The following is a 21089-nucleotide window of genomic DNA, read 5'->3' as shown; positions in this document are numbered from 1 at the left end:
ACTTGGGTGTAAATGGCTAGGACCCGGTGGGTCACAGGAAAACTAAGATTTTCTGTGTCCCATCTGGTCTCTGTGTCCCACTCTGTGCCATTACATGCTGCTCCCTGGATGGAGGGCTGGTGCCTCCTGACTCAGCCTTCCTCTTCCCAGAATTTTCCTTGTCTGCTTATCCTTCCTATACTTCCTGCCTGGGTTGGCCAATCAGTGTTTTATTACACCAGTGTACAAAAGCATTATCCCAGAGCAATGGGTAATCATGGACTCCTTCTAAGTTCCACAGCCAGATCATTAGCTTTCCAGACCTCAGGACCCTGTCCCTGAGAGCCACATGTTCTCCTTGCTGTCTTGATGTTTGTCAGATTTCAGTGACACTTCCTCGCTTATTTATGACATTGGTGTTTTGTGTCTGTTCCTTGATTGCTTTTGATGCCAGCCTATCAGTTATACTGACTCTTCAAGAACAAGGTTTGGGCTGCTTTGATTTCTTTTCCTTGTTGGTTTATTTTCAGTTTTATTGATGATGATCTGGGTTGCCTTCTTCCTCCTCTTCATCTTCATCTTGCTTTATTTCCCTGTTCCCAAACATTTTTTTTCTTTTCTAATATAAGCAAAACATCTGTACCTCACAATTTTGAAATGTGTTTTCAGCTCTATACAGCTCAAGATATTTTTATAAATATTTCTTATGTTTACCTTCAAGTCTGTGGAATATTTCAAAGTGCTTTGTTTCATTTCCAACTATTTGGAGGTTGTCTTATCACCTTTCTGTTACTGATTCCTAGTTTGATTCCATTTTGGTTAAATAATATTTCTGGTTAAATAATATTTCAATTCATCAAACTTTGTTAGCTTTTCAGTAACCAAAGGAATGGTCTATATTGAGACTGCATTGTGTTGGGGCAGCTGCTCTCTTCTCTACAGTCAATGCCCTTCAGTTGATAAATGGGATGGTTCAGTTTTTGTGTCTTAAGGGTCAGGAGACAGGACTTCCTCCTCAGTCTCCTTGGCTCACCTCTTCCCTTGTGTCTGAAGCCATTGCTGTAGGGCAGGTCCACTGACAACAAACACTGTCTCTTTACTCAGGAAATGGCTTAACTGCATTTCCTTCTGGACCCATATCTTCACTGAATTTGGAAGACTGAAATGGCAATGATTTCCTTCCAGTACTCTAAGCGTATTCCACTTCCTTCCAGATACGTGGTTTCTAATGAAATTGGTGCAGCCCTTGTACCCCTGCTGTCTAATAACCAGTGACTGTTTTTGTGTGGCTGCTCCTGGGATTATTTTCTTTGCCGTTTGTCTTAAGCAGTTTGATCACGATATGTTTGTGTTTGTTTCAAGCTAACTGACTTCTATCTGTTATTGTCTCTTTACTACTAAGCCTGTATAGTGATGATTTTAGAAAATAAACTCCATATATAGAATGGTTTTATATTTACAAAAATGTTTGGAAAAGTCATTGGAGCATTCCCATATCATACCCAATTTCTCCCGATTAGCATCTTATAGGAGCATAGAGTATTTGCTATACCCACAAACTAACATTAACACATGCTCTAACAAAAACTCTTGCTATATAGATTGTCTTACCTGGCACCTGCCATCCTGTTTCAGGATTTCATGTTACATCTGTTTGTCAAAGCTCTCTTGAATGTTCCTGACTGTGACAGCTTCGCAGACTGTCTTTGTCTTTTGTGTCCTTGGAATTTTGAAGAGAACTGATAAAATTGTTTATAGACTATTTTGATCTTTAGGTTCTCCTGATATCGCTGTTATAATGAGAATGAAGCCATGAATGTTGTGTGGAGGGCATGAGGTATCATCATTTCATCACATTGTATAATCATGCCATCCTGTTGTTGATGACCTGGTGTTTGCCACTTGTGTTCATTTTACAAGGTCTACAGCTCCCCGTCCCCCTTTTCCTTTATTGAACTCTTTGGAGATAAGTCCCTGTGAACTCACACTTCAGGAGTGGGGTGCTGCAGTCCACCTGGAGGACAAAGGTTCTACATAAAGTATTTAGAATTGCATTCAAATTTCTACATAATCTTTCTGTATATGGCTTACAATCTTCCCCCCAAAACTGTTTTGCTACTGGTTTCCAGAATGCTAATGCTTGCTTGAAGCTTTTCTATGCTGGCTGCTTTAATGTCCCTGTTAGACTAGTCCAGTGTCAAAGGCACCTTCTGTCCATTGTGCTTGTCCACAGGAGCTGGGATGTCCTGATTCTTCTGGCACTGTGAGCTTTTGGCATGTGCATTATGGGTATTCTGTTATGACTCTCACCGTTTTTAAAGTTCTTCTGGAGTATGGAGTGTTAGAAGCAAGCTATCTGCCATGTTGGATTTGGAGCTCAGGCTCTGCTCAGCCTCTGGATGTGTGGTTTACTCACCCTTGGTCTGCTTCCAGTGCCAGCTTTGAATACACGTATTTCTCTTTGGAAGTCAGTGTAGAGCAGGGGTGGTGGCTGTGCCAGAGTATCATTCTCAGTGTTGCTGTCCCCTCAGGATTATGCCCATGTGTTCACATCATATAGTGAACCCCTAAATTCATAAATAGTATTTTTGAGCCAGCTAAGGCATCTTTCTTTTACCATCTTTCTAGTCCTTTCTAGTTTCTCAAGAGTCCCCTTTTCTGTCCTCTGGTGAGAAGGCCAAGGTGTATGTTACTCCTTTCTACTTCCCGTTTTCCTCCTCCTCCACCTGCATGTGGAGCCCAGGAATGGTAGGGCAGAGAAGAAAGGCAGTCATTATACTGCCATCTTGACACCACAGTGCCTGAGACAAGAGGCAGGTTCCACTCCTTCCCAATCTTCATCCCTAGATGGCCCTGTTCGCTGCCAGCATAGCCGAACCCATGTGATGGGGACTAGAAGACAGGAAAATAAAACAAACAAACAAACAAACAAAAAAAGCAGAGGTTCCCCGTGTCTTATCTGAGTATTGAGAATGCCCTTCCTCCCTCCTGCAGCCAGAGCCCAGGGTTTCTTCCTGAGCTGCTGGTCTCTGGCATCCACTTTCAGTTCTTGGAGACCTTGGGCCATGCCAGAGGCTTCCAGGGTGAAAACAGAACATTTGTCACCCTTTGGGGTCCTTATGATAATCTCCTTTCCCTATCCGAATGCTAGTTTTCTTTCAGAGTTCACAAATAGCTGCTCTGTGCCCCTGGCCAGATACAATATCTGCACCAGGGGAGAGACTGGATGGGGTGAGCCTGCTTCGTCTCACCAGGAACTCCCTGTGTGAGTCAGTGCTTTGTAGTAGGACCAGGTACCTCATGGGGTTTCTCCATCCACGTTCTTCTTAAGTCTTCCCCAGTTACCAGCATGTCCTCCTCCAGGAGAGGTTTCTATCTCCAGTCACAAGTCTGGATGTTCCCATCTGTGACTGGCAGTGGTCATATCCAGGGGCTTGCCTTGCCTTCCAGTCTTCCTAAGAGCAGTGGCAATCTCTTTTCAGATTTATTAGTTTTCTGAATGTGACAGACCAATAAGTATTGATTGGCCACAGCTGGTTGTCCACAGTATACTGCAAGGAACCAGGCTCTAGTGGGTTGTCTGTATGCAGAAGGACAGGAGCCTTTCAAACTTCTCTATGTGTGTTTGTTCTTGGGAATGAGCTCCCTCTTTGGTCTCTGATTCCTGCCCCCGAAGCCTATTACTATCCAGGTTTTCCTTCTCTCTGAAACTCAGATCCAGTTTGGGAAGGGCATGGATAATGAAAAATCACAGTAATTGGACCTTTTTTTCTTTCCCAAGTGGAAATGGAGAATTTAGACAGAACACTGAAATTATATTTATTGACTGAACCATAAAAAGCTGTGAAAGAGACTTGTGCACCACCATTGATGGATCAGTATGAGGCAGGAAGGCTTAGGTAAAGGCCCTAGAGAACTGTAGAGACACACAGGTTGAACCTTTAGCCGAACCCTGTAAGACAGAGCAGTAATGCACCCACATCCATGAAGGTGAACATGCTCCATATCAACTTCAGCACAGTTGCATAGGTAATAAAGTATAATCCAGTGGAAGCTGAGTTCTTTCTCTCCTATGCAGGAAGCCATCCTCTCCAGCTGAACTTCCTTCTCTGGAAGTCTAAAGAGCCATTCATGACAGCCACATGCCTTAGAAGGACATCAGCTTGGGGCATTGAGGCAGATAACCAGGGTCAGTAACATTACTCTACTGAAATACGTTGCTTGTCAATTTCAGGAAGCATGTGCAGCCCTCCTGGACCAATGCCTCCAGTATGTGCAGCCCAGAATCTCCCAAAGCACCCCTGAGAATACTGAAAGCAATGTGAGCGTGGGGTTCTCTTTCAACCCAGCCTCCACATCCACTGGCTCCAGCCCCAGTCAAAGCCTTGTGATTGATGGGAGAAGTCTGGCCTATGCCCTTGACAAAAGCCTGGAGGACAAATTTCTCTTCCTTGCCAAGCAGTGTCGCTCTGTCCTCTGCTGCCGGTCAACTCCTTTGCAGAAGAGCATGGTGGTTAAGTTGGTCAGAAGCAAGCTCAAGGCCATGACGCTGGCCATAGGCAAGTATCTAGGCCAATACTACATGGCCTGACCCTACAGCTGTCTTCTTCAACTTCTCCCTCTCTATGTGGCCTGAATTTCTGATCCTCTTCCATCTAACGCTGTGAAATAAGAGAAGCCTTATTCACCCGTTTCCACTTACAATATTCTACCCAAAGGGGAGCATTCCAGACATAAAACATACATCAAAGAGCCACAAGATAAGGTAGCAGACATAGGTACTCTTGCAAGATCAGCAACTGCTAATGTTAGAGGACAAGCTGGAATGTAGGCCAATGCTTAGGAGACAGGACATTAGATACCTACCTGTCCCACACAGTTCAGCCACAGTGATGGTCTTATGTTAGCACATGTTGACATAGCAGAGGCCTTTTTCAAGGGCTTAAGGGCTTTGAGTTGTCACATTCCTCTTGGGGTCAAGGTTGTATAATGTTCTAGGGACCCGGGCTGCACCAACCAGAAAACTCAGTGACTCTTCTCAGCTGAATTTGTTGACTGTTTTGAGACAAGCATCTCATTCAATAAATCCATTTCAAGACAGCACAACTTTGCATCATTTAAAGACAGTATCTAACCTTATTTTTCTTGCAGGCACCCTTGGCTGGGAAACCTTCTAGGTTCCCCTCCAATGACAGGGTAGTGGTCACTTAACACATTCTTAAGGAATCATCTCTTCCTATGTCTGAACTGGCTATAGTTTCCAGCATCAGTTCAGCCACTTCCTGGTGAGGGCCAGGAAGGCAGTAACTCTCATAACACCAATTATAAATATAACCCACTCCTAGGAAGTAATTGGCTCAGGGATAAAGTATCTTTACCAATTAGTCAGTCACCTATAATGACAGTATCATTTGCAGAAAGTCTGGGGTATTGCCCACTATCACCACGGGTACTTCATCTGCTAGGAGAAGTCAGCATTAAGTGTGAGACCTTGGTAGCCAAAGTCTGCACACCCTAAGAGTTATGAAGATCCACAGATGGACGAGGACACATGCTTAGGAGAGATGATCAGAGTGTTCACCATGGCTCCCCTGGCCCAGGCTGAGGGAAGATACCATCTCCTTCAGGGAAGGAGAAGCTAATCTCCCTTAGAATGTCATGTTGTTTCTTGGACCATATGTTCTAGTCTAAGGAACCCAGCAATTTAGACTTAGAGAGCACCATTGTGCATGATAATTCATTTTGAATAGGGGCATTATGGGACGCTAGAGAGATTCCAATTGTTTCACAAAATTTTAACTCAACAAATACTAATTGATCATCCATTGAGTTTAGCCCAATAAAGAACAATAAAATCACCTGAGGCCACACCTGGGAGCCCAAGTACTGAGAAAGTTGAGACAAAAAGATTGCAAATTTAAGGTCAGCCTTAGGGATACAGAGTAAGTTCAAGGCCATCACAACAAACTCAGACCCTGTTTCAAAATAAAAAGTAAAAAGAGGGCTGGGGGTATAGGTCAGTGGCAGAATATTTGTGTGGCGTTCAAAAACCCTAGGTTTGATTTCTAATAGTGGGGGAAGGCAGAAATAAAAGGGACAACGTACAACCACATTGTGAGTCACTCTGACTTTTGTATATCTACACCTGTTGTTTTTACAGCTTGGCATGTCTGCTATGTCTTGAGCTATTCTAAGCCTAATTCCAAGAATGGCTGCTATTGTCTCAAATTATAATGGCTATGTCAGTGTTTTGACATCCCAAAGATGTCAAGGTCTCTGACTTTTTAACGTTCACCAGTCAACAGCTTGATGGTACAATGGACGTTTTCTTTGCTATGCCTCAAAGAGCCAAAAAGCACATATTGGTTAATTCACTGAGGTAATCAATGTGCACAAAATGCTGAGCAGAACTTAACCTGTTTGATTTCGTAAGAAAATTGCTAAGGTGACTGTGAGTTGGAGAGGTCCCGGTGTCCAGCTGGAGGGGTTGAATAACTGCAATAGTGATGAGGATGTATTGTGCTGTCACATTAAGGGCCTTTTCTAAGCATATCTTGATAGTATAGAACCCAGTGAATAAGATGGTGGCTCAGTGCTGGGACAGCTTGATGTGACTGGCAGTTCCATGTTGTACTGTGCCTGATTCTGCTCTACGTGTCCCTGTGATTCTATGCATCTCAAAATCAATGATTCTTCCTGCCTGTGTTGTTTTCAGGTGATGGGGCCAATGATGTCAGCATGATCCAGGTGGCAGATGTAGGCGTGGGGATCTCAGGCCAGGAAGGCATGCAGGTAAAAGACCAATTGGGCTGTCCTATAGGACCAAATGGCCCTCATTGGCCTCTTATTCCATCATAGCACAAGTTATCCCAGCCTGTCTCCGGCCTTTAATGAAGCTGAAGGATTTGCCTTCAGTATGGGCCAGTGCTCACCTTCTGCTAAGCCAGTAGTAGAAGCTAAAGTGGAATGTCATTCTGTTAATGAAGCCACGTGCAATAAATGAATGAAGCCACACGTAATAAACGTCTTTGCCTCTGTCAACACAAGTATATTTGGGGAAACCCTGACTCCAAGAGGCAAGGTGAGTCATTGCCCCCCTGGCCCATCCCAGGAGGCATTTCTGTTTACTATTACTCAACAGTAACTGTACTCTGTAAAAGGTGCCTCGTGACACTGTTGGGACCTGAAATCACTCCGAAGATGGAATGTAGCCATCCTGACTCCCATGGAAGTTCCGTCTGTGCTTTGCATTTGTCTCTGTGTCAGCTCTGAATGTTCCAGAAATTGAAAACACTGGTTAATTTAAAATATGCTGCTTCTAGATATAGTATTACAACTTCTAACACTTGAGCAAGTTTGAGTCACATTTTTTTAAACTTTGGTAAAGCTTTTAGGGAACAGTTTATTCAGTGAGTGTTTAAAATCATAATGCTAATTACCATTTATTCACTGGTTGGATCACTCATTCAATCAAAAACTATTTGTGGAAAACTCACTATATGTTTGGCTGTGCAGAGAATATTCATTTTCTGGCTTGGTATTAAACTGCAGTCGGATAGTAGGGCCCCTACTGGAAGTATAGTACAGTTGCCCTTCAGTATCCAGGGAGAGCTGCTTCAACACCAACAGCCACAGATGTGTAAGTCTCCCACATAACCTGGTATATTTGCATAAATCCTACACACACCCATCTATACACTTTATATAATCACTAGATGATTTCTTGTACCCAATGCAATGGAAACACTATGTAAATAGTAGTTGTGCTGTGTTGTTTGGAGAGAATAATTTCTATATTTTCAATATAGTTTTTAACTGAATATTTGACATCCAGAGTTGTTTGAGTCTGCAGATTCTATTCCCACAAATACAAAAGGTTGACTTATATGCCTAATGGAACATCCAGTTCTGAACCAAATGCGTTATATGCTTTTTGATTCTTCAGTCATTTATCCCATTATTCATTCTTTCGAAAATCAATGAGACTGCACTATTGCCTGGCGTAGACTTAGAAACAGACACCATTAGACATAGTCAAAGGACAGTCATTGAACAGGAGCGAAGGACACAGCTCAGGAGTGGGGTGCTTACCTAGCACACACAGTGTGATCTCAAGTGCTGAAAAACAGATTAGTAGGCCACAGTGTAGACTTTGGGGCTGTCTTTGGAAATACCTTCAAATGCTGAGAATTCCTGAGGAGCTCACCTGGCTCTCCAGCCTTCTGCCTTTCCTACCCACCCCAAATCCAGTGCAGACACAGGGCCTGTTCCTACATAGAAATAGCCTCGGCCAATGCTTTCCGCTTCCCCAGCTGTCCTGTTAGAGACGGGGTGGTAGAAACTCTGTTCACTTTGTACCTGCCTCTGTCAGAGCTTGGCTCCAGGGACTGTTCCACAATATGGTAGACCAGAGGAGTCCACAGAACCTGAGTGTCTCAAGCACAGAAGCTCTGTTGTTCCTTCCAGCTCCTGGCCTGAGGTGGCTGTCACACAGTGGCCGGACTGGTGACCTCCTGCCTATCCTGACAGACCCATAGGGACTCAGTCCAGATTTCTCACATCTGTGCTTTACAAGAAGAGATCAGGATAGCATCCTCTCGTTTTCCAGAGTAACATACAAGCAACAGGGTCATCAGAAGAGGTCTGGCCATCTTGCATAATACATTCTCCATTACGTGTAACTTGAAGTACATACAAAAATATTCAGACACATCCTACCTAGAACTGTGCTTGCTCAACACCACCTGCCTTATGGTCCCAGCTGTTTCCATCACTGCTCACGTGACTCTAGTCACAAGTCTTATGGATGGAAGATTGTGTACCTGCCTCAAGCCTAAGAGCAGTTGTAGCAGCTGAGTCTCCCCCCAGGTGCTCACCATCAACGTCTGTAATACAAAGGCAAAGGTTGCCATGTGGTGGTGGTGGTGGTGATGGTGATGGTGCAGCACACCTTAATCCCAGCACTCGGGAGCCAGAGGTAGGCAGATTTCTGTGAGTTTGAAGCCATCCTGGGCTACAGAGTGAGTTCCAGGAAAGGCACAAAGCTACACAGAGAAACCCTGTCTCCAAAAAAAAAAAAAAAAAAAAAAAGGCAAAGGTGTCTTTGCATATGAGGTTGACAAGTACTGTCTAGTTAGCTTTTTCTTAAGGGAAATAGCAAAAACTGACAATGCTGAAAAATCTCTAATGAATTTTTCCTTCCATTCATTCAACAAATGTTGCCTGAGCTTCTCCATATGTGTGGTGCTGTGGGAGCATTGTGAAAAGACAGAGAGAGAAGTCATTTTCTCTTTTCTTCTTTTCCATTTCATGAGTGAGCTGGGATGAAGTCTGCAGGAGGGGAAGGGAAGGGCTGAGCGTGGGCCCGCACATAGCTACCATGTCTACCCGTCAGTTCAGCATCTGCAGATCCCAGCAGCTGAGAGGATGATATCAGGGAATGAAGTGCACAAGGGCCAGACATGTAGAGATCTTTTCCTTGTCATTCCTTAAAAACCGCAGTGTTTAACTTTCTGGGAGAGCAATCCAAAACACAACTCCCAATCCGATAAACATCAGCGGGTCATCGTTAGCTCATCTTTGAGATCTGGGTACAGTATAGAAATAAGTACCACTGGGGCCGGAGAAAGGTGAGGGAAATTCCATGCATCTCTAGGTTTTGAGGCTCGATAGGAAACAATATTAAGAGAAAAATTGAAGGCCTTTTAAAACTCATTAATCATATATCTAGTATTTGAGGCCTTAAACGGTTCTAGAAAGTGGCATCCCTGAAAACCAGTGCTTATTGAGTGGTTTTTCTTTTTAACTGAAGGAGTTAATAAGACGAAGCCACACTTAGCACTGTGTTTGAAGCTGGATTTTTTTTTCCTCCCGTGTTTGCTTTGCCTTGCCTTTGTTCTTCTCTGCCAAGTGGTCTGGCATCAGCAGTGATGCGAATATCTTTCCTTTTCAAGGCTGTGATGGCAAGTGACTTCGCAGTGCCAAGATTCCGGTACCTGGAGAGACTGTTAATCGTGCACGGACACTGGTGCTACTCCAGACTGGCCAACATGGTGCTGTATTTCTTCTACAAAAACACAGTAGGTATTTGGCACGGGTCTTTAGAATTTTTCAGTTAAAAGGCTTACAATAAGTGCTTTTGCACTGTATCAACTGCAGACTCACAGTCGAGAAAGAGGGACATAGAAGGCCTCTGTGACAACCCTACCCCACCCCCACACCCCAAAGGCTTACAGTTTGTCAGACTGATGCCTGCATAAGGCCAGAAGACCACCAGGGTCTCCTGCCCACTTTTGGGTTTGTATGAATGTCTGTGATAGTATCCTGGTCTTGTGCCCTATAATGTCTGAAAACTAACTCATGGGAAATGAAAACAGCTGCATCTTTAAGGACTAAAGGTCTTATAAACAGCAGGCAACACAAGAAAGTTCATGTATGACTTTATAAAGTAGCATAATGACAAGGCCAACAATTTGCAATGGGTCCAATAGACAGTAAGTTGCTAAGACTGTGTCGCTATCTGACCTCTGATTCTGTTCTTAAGTTCTCAACCTACATCCTTGTGTTTCTTAGGAGTGTTCTTAAGGTGTTCCTTAGGACTAGGGTGTCCACAGTGGGACACTGATTTCTCTGCTGTAGGCAAGGAAGGTTAAAACAGAAGTGTGTTCAGTGGCCTTGCAATCAGAAAATCACTTGATCTTGCTATATAGTTCAGACATTGAATGTTGAACTATCAGAGACACACTCACAACAGCTCTTGTACAAATCCCCAAGTGAGGCCTTGAACCTGGTAAGAAAGGGCCTTTTACACTCTCTTAGGCTTAGGGCAGATACACACTCTTCCAGCTAGCTTAATTGGTAGCTCCGTTTAAGTGAAGATTCCTAGGCCAGATGCACTGTGAACATTTGTGTCTCTTCAGGGGCTTTGAATACAGGGCCCTTCCTGATCTCTCCCATATAGTCCTCATGTTTAATCTTAGTTCTTTCATGCTCCACAGGCCTGAGGAATGGCCCACAGGATCATCACAAAACTGACTCATTTGTAAGATTTCTAGACACTCTCCTGAGGGGCTGCTGGTTTTGGCTCTGCCTCTGGCAGCTTGAGGCTGAGTGAACCAACAAGGAGACAAACTAAACTCTTGGGATAAATGACCTTCTAAGCTTGTCCCATAAATCTCACTGTCTAGATACCAGAACTCCAGGGTCAAGAAGATCTTGTGATCTACTGAAAAAGATTCAAATAAATTAAAAGGTTTTTTTTTTTTAATTCCATATGAAAACCTTCATGCTAACTCTAAGCTGAAGTCAGTACAGCTTTTTCTTGTGTTCTTAATGGTTCATTCTGGAGGCTGACACATACTTTCCCATTCCTAACTTCTCCCACCCACCCACTCACTTGCCTCATTTCTAAAATGTCTTCTAACAAATGAATACAGATGCTTGCAACCAATCAGGAAATGGCTAATTGAGTAGATTTGGAAATCAATTCAGATTAAGCTCCACCTGGGACCACATCCAAAAACATTGTTCTGTTTCTGCCTTTGTGGGTTCTTTTCTCCTTTCTTTATACCCCAGTATTGAATTGCCAGAATGGCGAGGCCTCAGATACCCAAAACCTAGAGGCTCCCACCTTCTCTCCCCAGGAGTGAATGGCCCCTTTGGAGTAGGTTAGACTGGAGTAAAGCCTCATTTCTTTCAGTCCTTAGTACTCAACTTAGAGTAGGGTTATGTTGTATTGATAACAATCCATCACAAGTTGAAGTATCACAAATGAAAAATATGTTTAGTACATTTAGGTCAACTAATATCATATAGCGTAGTTCAGAGTACACTGGAGCATTGTTGCCTTGTGACCAGCTAACTGGGAGCTTCGGCTCAAAGCCACTGTCTAGCGTTTCCTGAGAATAAAGCCCAGGAAAAGATCCAAATCAAAATTCAAAGTTTTGCAGAAGGCATATTGTTTTCACACCATCATCATAAACTTGAAAAATCCTAAACTGAGGCATCATAAGTTGAGGACCATGTCTGTTTGACTTCTATGGGTTATAATTTTTTTTTCATCCCCCAAAACAGAACTATGAATTAAGCTAGCTCAACTCTGTAATTCCCAGTTCAAGGCTGTCAAACTGAGAAGGTAGTGAGAGTAACATACTCCAAGCTTTCTAACATTTTAGAGGTAAACAGAGGCTAACACGGCAGCCTGCCATGTTAATCCTGTCCTTGTTGGAGAGCACAGGAGGAGAAAGAGCTGCCTGCCTGGTTTTCCTCATGTAAGATGCAGGGTTTTGTTAAGAGCATTCATCCACGTGAGCAGTTCAAGGGTAATCACTCCCCACAGGAGAGAGTCATTAATTTTAAGAATAAATTGGCCTTTCCAATAAAGAGCAGAGAAGAACAGTTTCTATAGTAACAGAGGCTTGGGAAGAAAGCTCTTTGGTACTATGAGGGGGGCTCTCAATTATCTAAGGATTTTTCTTCCTGTTCTTTTGACTCCATTTGCTCTACTATGACTCAGAAGGCTGAGCCCACGATGGTGGGTGAGCAAGAGTGAGCTGTGGGAGGAAGGCAGGGGAGCAAATCAATGAAGTCTGTCAGTGGCTGGTGTGGAGGGGGACATCGCATATTAGGAAGCTTAAGTCATAGATAAAAGCAGTACTTGGGGGATTTAGTCATAGCTTCCACCCACATGGACGAGCATTTTTTTCTGATCCTCAGAAGCCATTTCCAAGGCACGAAACCAAGGCTTAGAGAGGTAAAGTTAAGAGTCAGAGGCATAAGGCAACTCATTCAAGGGCCATGGAGAGCTCCATGAACCCAGAGGCAGTCCTCACTGTGCCCAGTGGAACATTCCTCCTCCACTTTACCACATCTCCTTTGGAGACTGGCTCCTGACACCTTAGGCCAAGATCCATTCGTGTTAGATTTATTACTCATCCTCTGACCACTTTCATATCTCAAACCTTAGTTTTCTGTAAATGTTAAGAGCAGCTTGAGCTTGAGTCTCAAAGGAAAGGAGGCCATTAAACTAGGAAGGGTATGCCTCTGAGAATAGCCACAGGATTCCAGGGATCTCACGAATTCTTTAAAGACACCTGGTCCTTTCATTCTCAACACCCTCCCTGGGAAGCTCTCACAGGTATGGCCGTGGCATAGACAGGGACACTGACGTAGAGAGGGTGACATGATCTATGCCAAATCACACAGTGAGTGTGAAAACACATTGTGTGCTAGTTTTGTATCACTCTAATGAAGTAACTGAAATAAGTAAGTTATAAGGGGAAAGTTTTTGTTTGGGGTTTTTGGTTTTGTTTTGTTTGTTTGTTTAGATCATGACGTCAGATGTTTTAGCCCATAGACTTGCTTTCCGTTTCCTTTGGGTCTATGAGGAGGCAGCACAACATGATTGGAACAAAGCTACTTACCACATGGTTCGCAGAGAGCCAGAGAGAATTGGGTTACCAATATTCTGTTTAAGGACATGCCCTTCCTGATGTAACTTCCTCTCACTAGGCCCCGCCTCTTTCAGCTTCCACTACCTCCAAATAGCTCTATCAGCTGTGAAACAAGCCTTAACTCAGGGGCCTCTGGGAGGCATTCAAGAGCTGAACCACAGTGTTTTATATCCGTCATCAGACTACTGTATTTCCCATGTAAATGTGCTCCAGCCACTGAAACTCTCAGCAGCTGAAAGCGGAAAGACATCTTGGCTGACTCCCACCATCATCGAGCAGGGGGTTGATGCTCTCTGTTTCTTACTTGCTTGCCTTTGCTCTTGTGCTCACGTGTGTCTTCCTCTTATGGAAAGTGTTGATGAGTTTCCACTGTTCCTTTCCAAAAATAAGGCAGAGGTGGGAGGACCATAACAAGGTTAGCCAGGGCTACATAGTTAAGCCTTGTCCCCTCACCCCATCCCCTAAAAAAGAGAGAAAGAAAGAAAATGGGGGGCATGGACTTACAGATGTATCCTAGAGTGGGTATTTGGGAAGACGGAAAAAAGGAAGGCCCCAGGGAAGAAGCCACAGGCCTTAAGATGTAAGCCATCATGAGCCCCACCTTGATCGTTTCACATTGACCATCTCCAACTCTTCTGGAACAAAATTTCATCCCTCCTTGGGATGCTCCTGGGAATTCCAAATTCCTGCTGCTGGTCTCTTGAGAACAGGGGACTGTGGTCGAAGAGGATTGTGAGCAGGCCAACAACAAGGATGGAGGCTTTCGGGAGAAATCACTGCCTAGCTACTTAATTACAGAAAATCTCTGCGGGGATATTGAGTCCTTCAGATGAGTCTCTGCAGGGACAGCTAAAAAATAACCTGTTCTTATGCCTCCTTTCTCTGTTGCAGATGTTTGTGGGCCTCTTGTTTTGGTTCCAGTTTTACTGTGGCTTTTCTGCATCTGCCATGATTGACCAGTGGTATCTGATTTTCTTTAATCTGCTCTTCTCATCGCTTCCCCAGCTCGTGACTGGGGTGCTGGATAAAGACATTCCAGCTGACATGCTGCTGAGAGAGCCCCAGCTTTACAAGAGTGGCCAGAACATGGAGGTAAGCACCTGTGATCTCTGCCTCCATCTCTTGGCCTCCACCCCCTCGCCTTTCACCTTCCAGAAAGTAAAATTCTCCCCAAATCCCTATTAGAAAATTGTCGAAATTGTAGAATGCATGCTGTATGTTAGACTCTGTAAGACATTGTGTTAGCTTTGCATTGCTATAATAAAATACCCGAGACAATTAACTTGAAAGAGGAAAAGCTTTTTTGCACACATGGTTATGGCAGTTGCAGTCTAGGATTGGGCTTCTGATAGGAGTGCCTGATTGTCATGGCAATGGTGAGAACCATATACTGGAGCAAACTGCTCATGTCCCAAACTAGGAAGCAAAGAGGAAGTAACCAGGACCTCACCATCACCTCAGAAGCACACCCCTATGACAGGGACCTCCTACTAAGCTCCACTTCCTAAAGGTTCCATCACCTCTCTCAAGTACCACTCCTGGAACCAAGCTTCAGTACACAAGCCTTTGGGGGGACAATGAATGCCTTTGCATTCATAAAGTATGTTGAATGAAAACCTTCTCTACCTCAGCTATTTCCAGGTTTCCAAGAAAAGTCTACATCAAATCTGACTTGGTCACAGGTGATAATCAGTTTCCCTAAAGCAAACAAAAGCAAAGAAAAACAAAGTGTCACTTACTTTCACCACAAATTAAGACAACACACTCAAAGGGAAACCACTGAATGAGCAGACAGATGTAAATGTATGCTTACATCAGCAATCCACATGTTTGTAAACTGAAGGCCAGCTGTCCTGCCAGTCCTTGCAGTAAACCATGTATGCTTCTCTTTGGCCAGTTCAGTTGTTACATGTGCAGAAAGAATGCAGCATCCTATCTCTTCCACATTATGTCTAACTCAGAATGTATTTGCTTCAAGTTACCTTCCTATAGCTGCTCTGCTGATGCTGAATTCTCAGAGGAGCAGGCTTCACAGCTCAGGAGACAGGTCATTAGGAGACAATTGGTTTTCTGGCTAGTACCTGTGGTCTTGACAGGGTTCTCACCCTAGCCAGCTTACTGTCCTTAGCCAGCCATGAGACAAGACACTGTAAGCTTGTCACATGGAATGAGGTAACCAATGAGAATGTCACCAGTGCTTTCCTTAAGTGGTGGTAAATGTCTTCCTGAATCCTGTGTGTATCTTGCAAGCCATTGAAGACTTACTAAGGTGCTGCTGAAGGGATGATGGGGTCCTCGTTGCTTCTTCTTTAAATACAGATTTCTGTTATCCAGATACTGAAGCATTCATTTGTCTGTATCAAGGCCATTTTTGCTGTTGGTATAGAGTTCTCATAGTGTGCTTGGCATTGATATAGCAAAATACCTAAGTTGGTGTTAGTTACTTCTCTGTTGTTGCAATAAAGCACCATGATCAAGGAAGCTTGTAAGAGAGTGTACTGGGGGCTTAATGTTTCAGAGGGTGAGTCCATAGCCACCATGGTGGGGAACATGGTGACAGGCAGGCATACCTCCTCCATGGCCAAACCTCCCAATCCTTCCCAAATAGTTTCACCAACTGGGAACCAAGCATTCAAATACATGAACCTATGAGGACCCTTCCCACTCAAACCACTAAAGTTGGGCTATTTAGATATAAGTAGTTGTCTGGAGGTCCAAGGTTGAAGAGCTGCATCTGGTGATGGTTTTGATGTTGATGGAGCTTGAAAGCATGGCATGGCCTGGCAGTCATAAGGATGTGTCTCTTCTAGTCTCTTTCATGTAAGTCAGTCATGGGGGCTCCTATGGTTTATCTTAACTATCTTCCAAAGGCCCAGCAAGTTTCCACTCTCTCAACATTTTACAGTGAGGATTAAGCATTAGTGAATCAACCCTCGGGGACACACTGAAACCATATCAAAACCGAAGTAATAATTTCTTTGTTGGAGAGATGGCTTGGTGGTTAAGAGCACTTACTGTTCTAGGCGATGCATACACATCCTGCACATATGCAGACAAAAACACTCATATACATAAAAGAAAAATAGGTAAATCTAAAATTCCACTAGGAAACATCCATCATCTAACTTTAAAAGCTAAGGCTCATTGTTAAGAGTCTTTATAAAGGACTCATCATAAAACCTTTTCAAAATGGAAGACTAGGAAGGCCCAGGCCAGGGGGTCCAGATTAGGGGGCAGGGCAGATCAGGGGGTAGGCCCAAGATTTCAGCTGTTCTTTCCTGAGGAAAAGTTCCTTTGTAAAGCTTAGTGAGCAGTGTCATCATGTCCTACCCCGCCCCCCTGCACACCACGACCAGGGAATTTCATGAGTACTGACTGTATTGACATCATTTCTACCCTTTTTCTCCACTCAGCTCCTCCCATCCTTCCTCCGGACTCCCTCTCAAATTCATGACCTCTGCTAACATATACCTATAGGGCTCATGTTCTGGGGTTCAAAGGCTCCCAGTGATTCAGCTGCCTACAGCTATGAGCCTGCCTGGTTTGATTTCTCATCCACTATGTTGGAGCCTTGCTCTCCTCAGGTCCTGAAACAGTACATTTTCCTCTAGTGCTTGACCTAAGTATTTAAGGTATCACATGCTCAAGAATATGTAGCAAGCTTTCTTGTCAGACTATCTTTGGATCGCCAGCCCCCGGACAATGACACAGAGACTTATGAATTATGAAAGCTTGGCTTCTAGCTTAGGCTTGTTTCCAGCTAGCTCTTATAACTTAATTTAACCATATTTTTTAATCTATGTTTTGCCACGAGGCTCAGTAACCTCTTCTCAGTACAGCACATCCGACTTGCTCCACGTCTGCTGGTAAAATCCAAGCGTCTAGATTCCTCTTCCTCCTCCTTCTCTCCCTAGAAGCCCCACCTATTCTCTCTTCCCCAGCTATGGGCTGCTTAGCTATTTGTTAACCCAATCAGAAGGTGCCTTGGCAAAGACAAGTGTCTTTGTACACTTCACAGTGTACAAAAAGATTATCCCACAGCAAGAACGCCTTGGAGGGGACAAGCCCTTCTCTGTAAATCCTTTCTCGTTTCTGTGTCCCAGGAATACCGGCCACAAGCATTCTGGCTAAACATGGTGGACGCCGCCTTCCAGAGCCTGGTGTGCTTTTACATTCCTTACCTGGTAAGTGGAACCCAGCGCGGGTTTGTTCCTCAGCTGCCTCTAGGCACCTACAGACCACAGAACTTTGCCCTTGTGCTTGTCTTTCAGGCCTACTATGACTCCGATGTGGATGTATTTACCTGGGGGACCCCTGTCACAGCAATAGCACTGTTCACCTTCCTGCTGCACCTGGGTATTGAAACCAAAACCTGGGTGAGAGCCACGGGCAAAGTCACACTCCAAAAGGGACCCATGTTGCGGGCCACAAACTTCCCAGCGGGTGTTTTACACATGCAGGAGGCTGCAAAGCTGCCCTAGCTGTGTGATAAGAGGGAAAATGATGCCTACTTTCCTGGGAAAAGGGACAACCCACCACCCACCATCCTGAACAGTACTTATCTACCGGTCTTCTCGGTCTCCTTCACTGCTATGCCCCTGCCTTGCCCGCTCCTCTTCCCTTTACAGTCCTGTCCCAGCCTGTTCTCCTAAGACCAACCAGCCACTGACAACAAGAGTCTTCACTAAGACCTGGAAGGCACACCCCTAACCCTTCCCCATAAACCCATGTTGTTGTCATGGTTGACACTCTTGAAGTGAAGTAAAAGCCCTTTCTCTCTGGTTGCTTTCAGACCTGGCTCAACTGGTTAGCCTGTGGCTTCAGTACCTTTTTGTTTTTCTCCGTGGCTCTGATCTACAACACGTCCTGTGCAACATGCTATCCTCCATCTAACCCTTACTGGACTATGCAGACATTACTGGGTGACCCTCTGTTTTACTTGACTTGTCTCCTCGCGCCTGTTGCTGCACTACTGCCCAGGTGAGTATCAGTTGGTGCCTCCCGCTGACCAGCAAATGCAGCATACACGCTGTGCATGGGCCTGCCTGAGCCTCCTAAAGCTCAGTCTTGGCCCTTTAGAATCTGATTCTTTTTCATGTGTTCTTTCTAGACTGTTTTTCAAAGCCCTCCAGGGGAGCCTTTTCCCTACCCAGCTCCAGCTGGGGCGCCAGTCAGCCAAGAGATCTCCCAGCAAATTCAGTGCTCCCAAAGAGAATTCTGCTCCGGGACAACCACCTGGAGACTCAGAAACTGAGCTTTCAGAAAGGAAGACCATGGCACCTTTTGAGTCCCTTCCCAGGGATTGTGCCTGTCAAGCTCCCCAGCTCACACAGCAGCTGGCCTGCTCCCCAGAGGCCAGCGGGGAGCCCAGTGCAGTGGATACGAACATGCCCTTAAGAGAGAACACCTTGCTGGAAGGACTGGGCACTCAGGCTTCAGGGCCCACCATGCCTGGGGAGGCTGTCTCAGAAGAGTGTCCTGGGGACTCCAAGAAGAAACCCACCAGTGCTAGCCAGACAGCCTCCTTATCGTCACTGTTCAATCTGCCCAGCTTTGGCTCACTCAGCTGGATCTCTTCCCTGTCGCTGGCCAGTGGGCTGGGAAGTGTCTTGCAATTGTCCAGAAGTAGTTTACAGATGGATAAGCAGGATGGTGAATTCCTGTCCAGTCCCCCACAGACAGATCAGGACCTGCACAGCTTACAGGGACAAGTCACAGGCTACTTCTAGTATCACCTCCAAAGGGTCACAGCCAATTGCGGTGACAAAGAAATCCTTGAAATAGCCTTTTTATTCTGTAACAGATGTTAATGTTATTTATGTTTATTATTTGCACAGAAGAGTTCTAGGAAGATATATTTTTTAAATGTTTCCAAGACAAATATAGGAAACCTGAGGTACCAAAAAAGAAAGTTTATTTTTTAAAGTTCTAAGTAGAGTATACTGATGAAAAAATAAGAGCATTTATCTTTATCTGTCTATCTGTATATAAAGTTTAAAGAAGAGTGACACTTGGAAAGTGTGTCTAGATTTATTTTTTCATCTCATTTTGTAAGGAAAAGCAATGTGCTTTGTTTCCTCAGCACATGTGGCCCTGGCTTTCTGCAAGCAGGCATAAACATGTGACTAGTCCAGTGACCCCTAGGGTGACTCTGATGGGGATGGACACAGGACCAGGAGGAAAGAAGGCCGAGGGGAGGGGAGGGGAAGGTGTGTGACCTTTGAGGCAAATTCCTCCATTGGCTTCCAATGCTACCAACAGCAAAAGGAAAGTGAAAACTCAAGAAAAACTCATGTGAAGTTCCTGCCAACAACTCAGTTCCGTACAGGCATTTCATAAAGTTCACTTCATAGGTCTGACAGCTCCAATGTCATGTGTGTTTCTTGCTAAAATCCCCACAAGCAATAAATAACCTCCACTTTGCAAAGAGTGTGTCTGGTAGCCACTGTTGTGTGAAGATGCTGGCGTATGACCTAAGTGGGTGTGTTCTGAACACTGTGTGGTCACTTCTTTAGGCAAGTCCTTTAGACACTGAAGACAATGGTACTGTGATGTCTAGGCCAGGATCACAGAGTGACATTTTACCCTTGGCTCCTTGCTTCAGGCCATGGGCAACAGCCAGACTCTACTAACCAAAATCTTAGACATTTTGAGTAATTATCTTCAGGCTTTTGTCTGATGAGCTATCATACGTCCTCATCCAAAAGGGAAAAGGGGGAGAGAAGCAATTAAAACTCTTAATGACAAACTCTACTATTTCAATGACAGTGTTAACTCATCCTCCTTGTAGTGCCCACCCCGTCCCACACTTGGGATAGGAAGTAAGCAGGGTGTGTCTTGGGCTCCTCCAGTGGGTATCTGTCTCTTCAGATTGCAATCCAGAGTAGCAGAGGATAAAGACGTGGGGGAGAATGCCCACTGAATATGGTTCTTGTCAAGTATCAGAATGTCCCTCATGCCTCAGAATGGAAGCTCACTGTACCAGTTCCAGAAGACATGGGGCTTTAGGGACCTTGCTCTCAACAACTCTGATCAAGGATGCTATAGTCTTTAGATGTCCTCACAGAATTCTAGTTGGAAGCTTCCATCTCTACATAGATGCACTGAGAGGTGGGGACTTTGGGGGGATATGTCCAGGACACAAGGGCTCGATCTTGAATGGATTAACACTGAGAAAAAGGGGCTTTCAAGACTACATTTGTTCTCTTGTCCTTCAAGCAACCACTATGGTGATGATGCATCAAGATAGCTCTCACCAGATACAGGCACCTTAACATTGGACTCCTAGCACTGGTAACTGCAAAGGAACACATTTCTGTTCTTTATAAATTAGCCAGACTCAGGTATTCTGTTCTCAAAACATAAAACCAACCAAGGCATAGGATTTGTCACCTCATCTCTTCCCTTAGTTTTGGGGTTCAGTCTTGTAAGATTGCCTCTGTTCTTGGTGCTGCATTTCCTCCAGTCAGGTAAGACTATAGTCCCACATCCAAAGGAGAGACTTCTATTAACATTCTAAGCAGCCCTAGTATCAATAACCTCCCATATAAAGGTTGCACAGCAGTTCCCAAACCAGTTACTGGTAAACTGTGTGGGAGGTATCCTTTCTACAGTGCTGTGTCCCTAGACACAGCCTGACTTGCTCTGATTAGGATGATG

General features: G+C 44.5%; 1 protein-coding gene across 2 annotated transcripts in view; it reads left to right on the top strand.

Moving 5' to 3' along the window:
- The window catches only part of Atp10a (ATPase phospholipid transporting 10A (putative)), a 172373-nt gene extending 152513 nt beyond the window's left edge, over positions 1 to 19860 (top strand). The window contains exons 14-21 of one of the 2 annotated variants that reach the window (XM_052762947.1): positions 4214 to 4538; positions 6695 to 6771; positions 9933 to 10058; positions 14436 to 14522; positions 17534 to 17614; positions 17702 to 17806; positions 18223 to 18410; positions 18541 to 19860. In XM_052762947.1, coding sequence (XP_052618907.1) covers positions 4214 to 4538; positions 6695 to 6771; positions 9933 to 10058; positions 14436 to 14522; positions 17534 to 17614; positions 17702 to 17806; positions 18223 to 18410; positions 18541 to 19159 — 1608 coding nt within the window. In that variant the 3' untranslated portion in view covers positions 19160 to 19860. Of the gene's footprint in view, positions 1 to 4213; positions 4539 to 6694; positions 6772 to 9932; positions 10059 to 14321; positions 14523 to 17533; positions 17615 to 17701; positions 17807 to 18222; positions 18411 to 18540 lie in introns of both variants that reach the window. The other variant, XM_052762946.1, reaches the window with a different exon arrangement.
- The last annotated feature ends 1229 nt before the right edge of the window (positions 19861 to 21089 follow it).

The sequence above is a fragment of the Peromyscus californicus genome, unplaced genomic scaffold (assembly GCF_007827085.1).
Source record: "Peromyscus californicus insignis strain IS unplaced genomic scaffold, ASM782708v3 Scaffold_4__1_contigs__length_199733344, whole genome shotgun sequence".
NCBI lineage: Eukaryota > Metazoa > Chordata > Mammalia > Rodentia > Cricetidae > Peromyscus > Peromyscus californicus.
The sequence above is the reverse complement of the archived record's forward strand: the minus strand, read 5'-3'. Positions and strand labels throughout refer to the sequence as shown.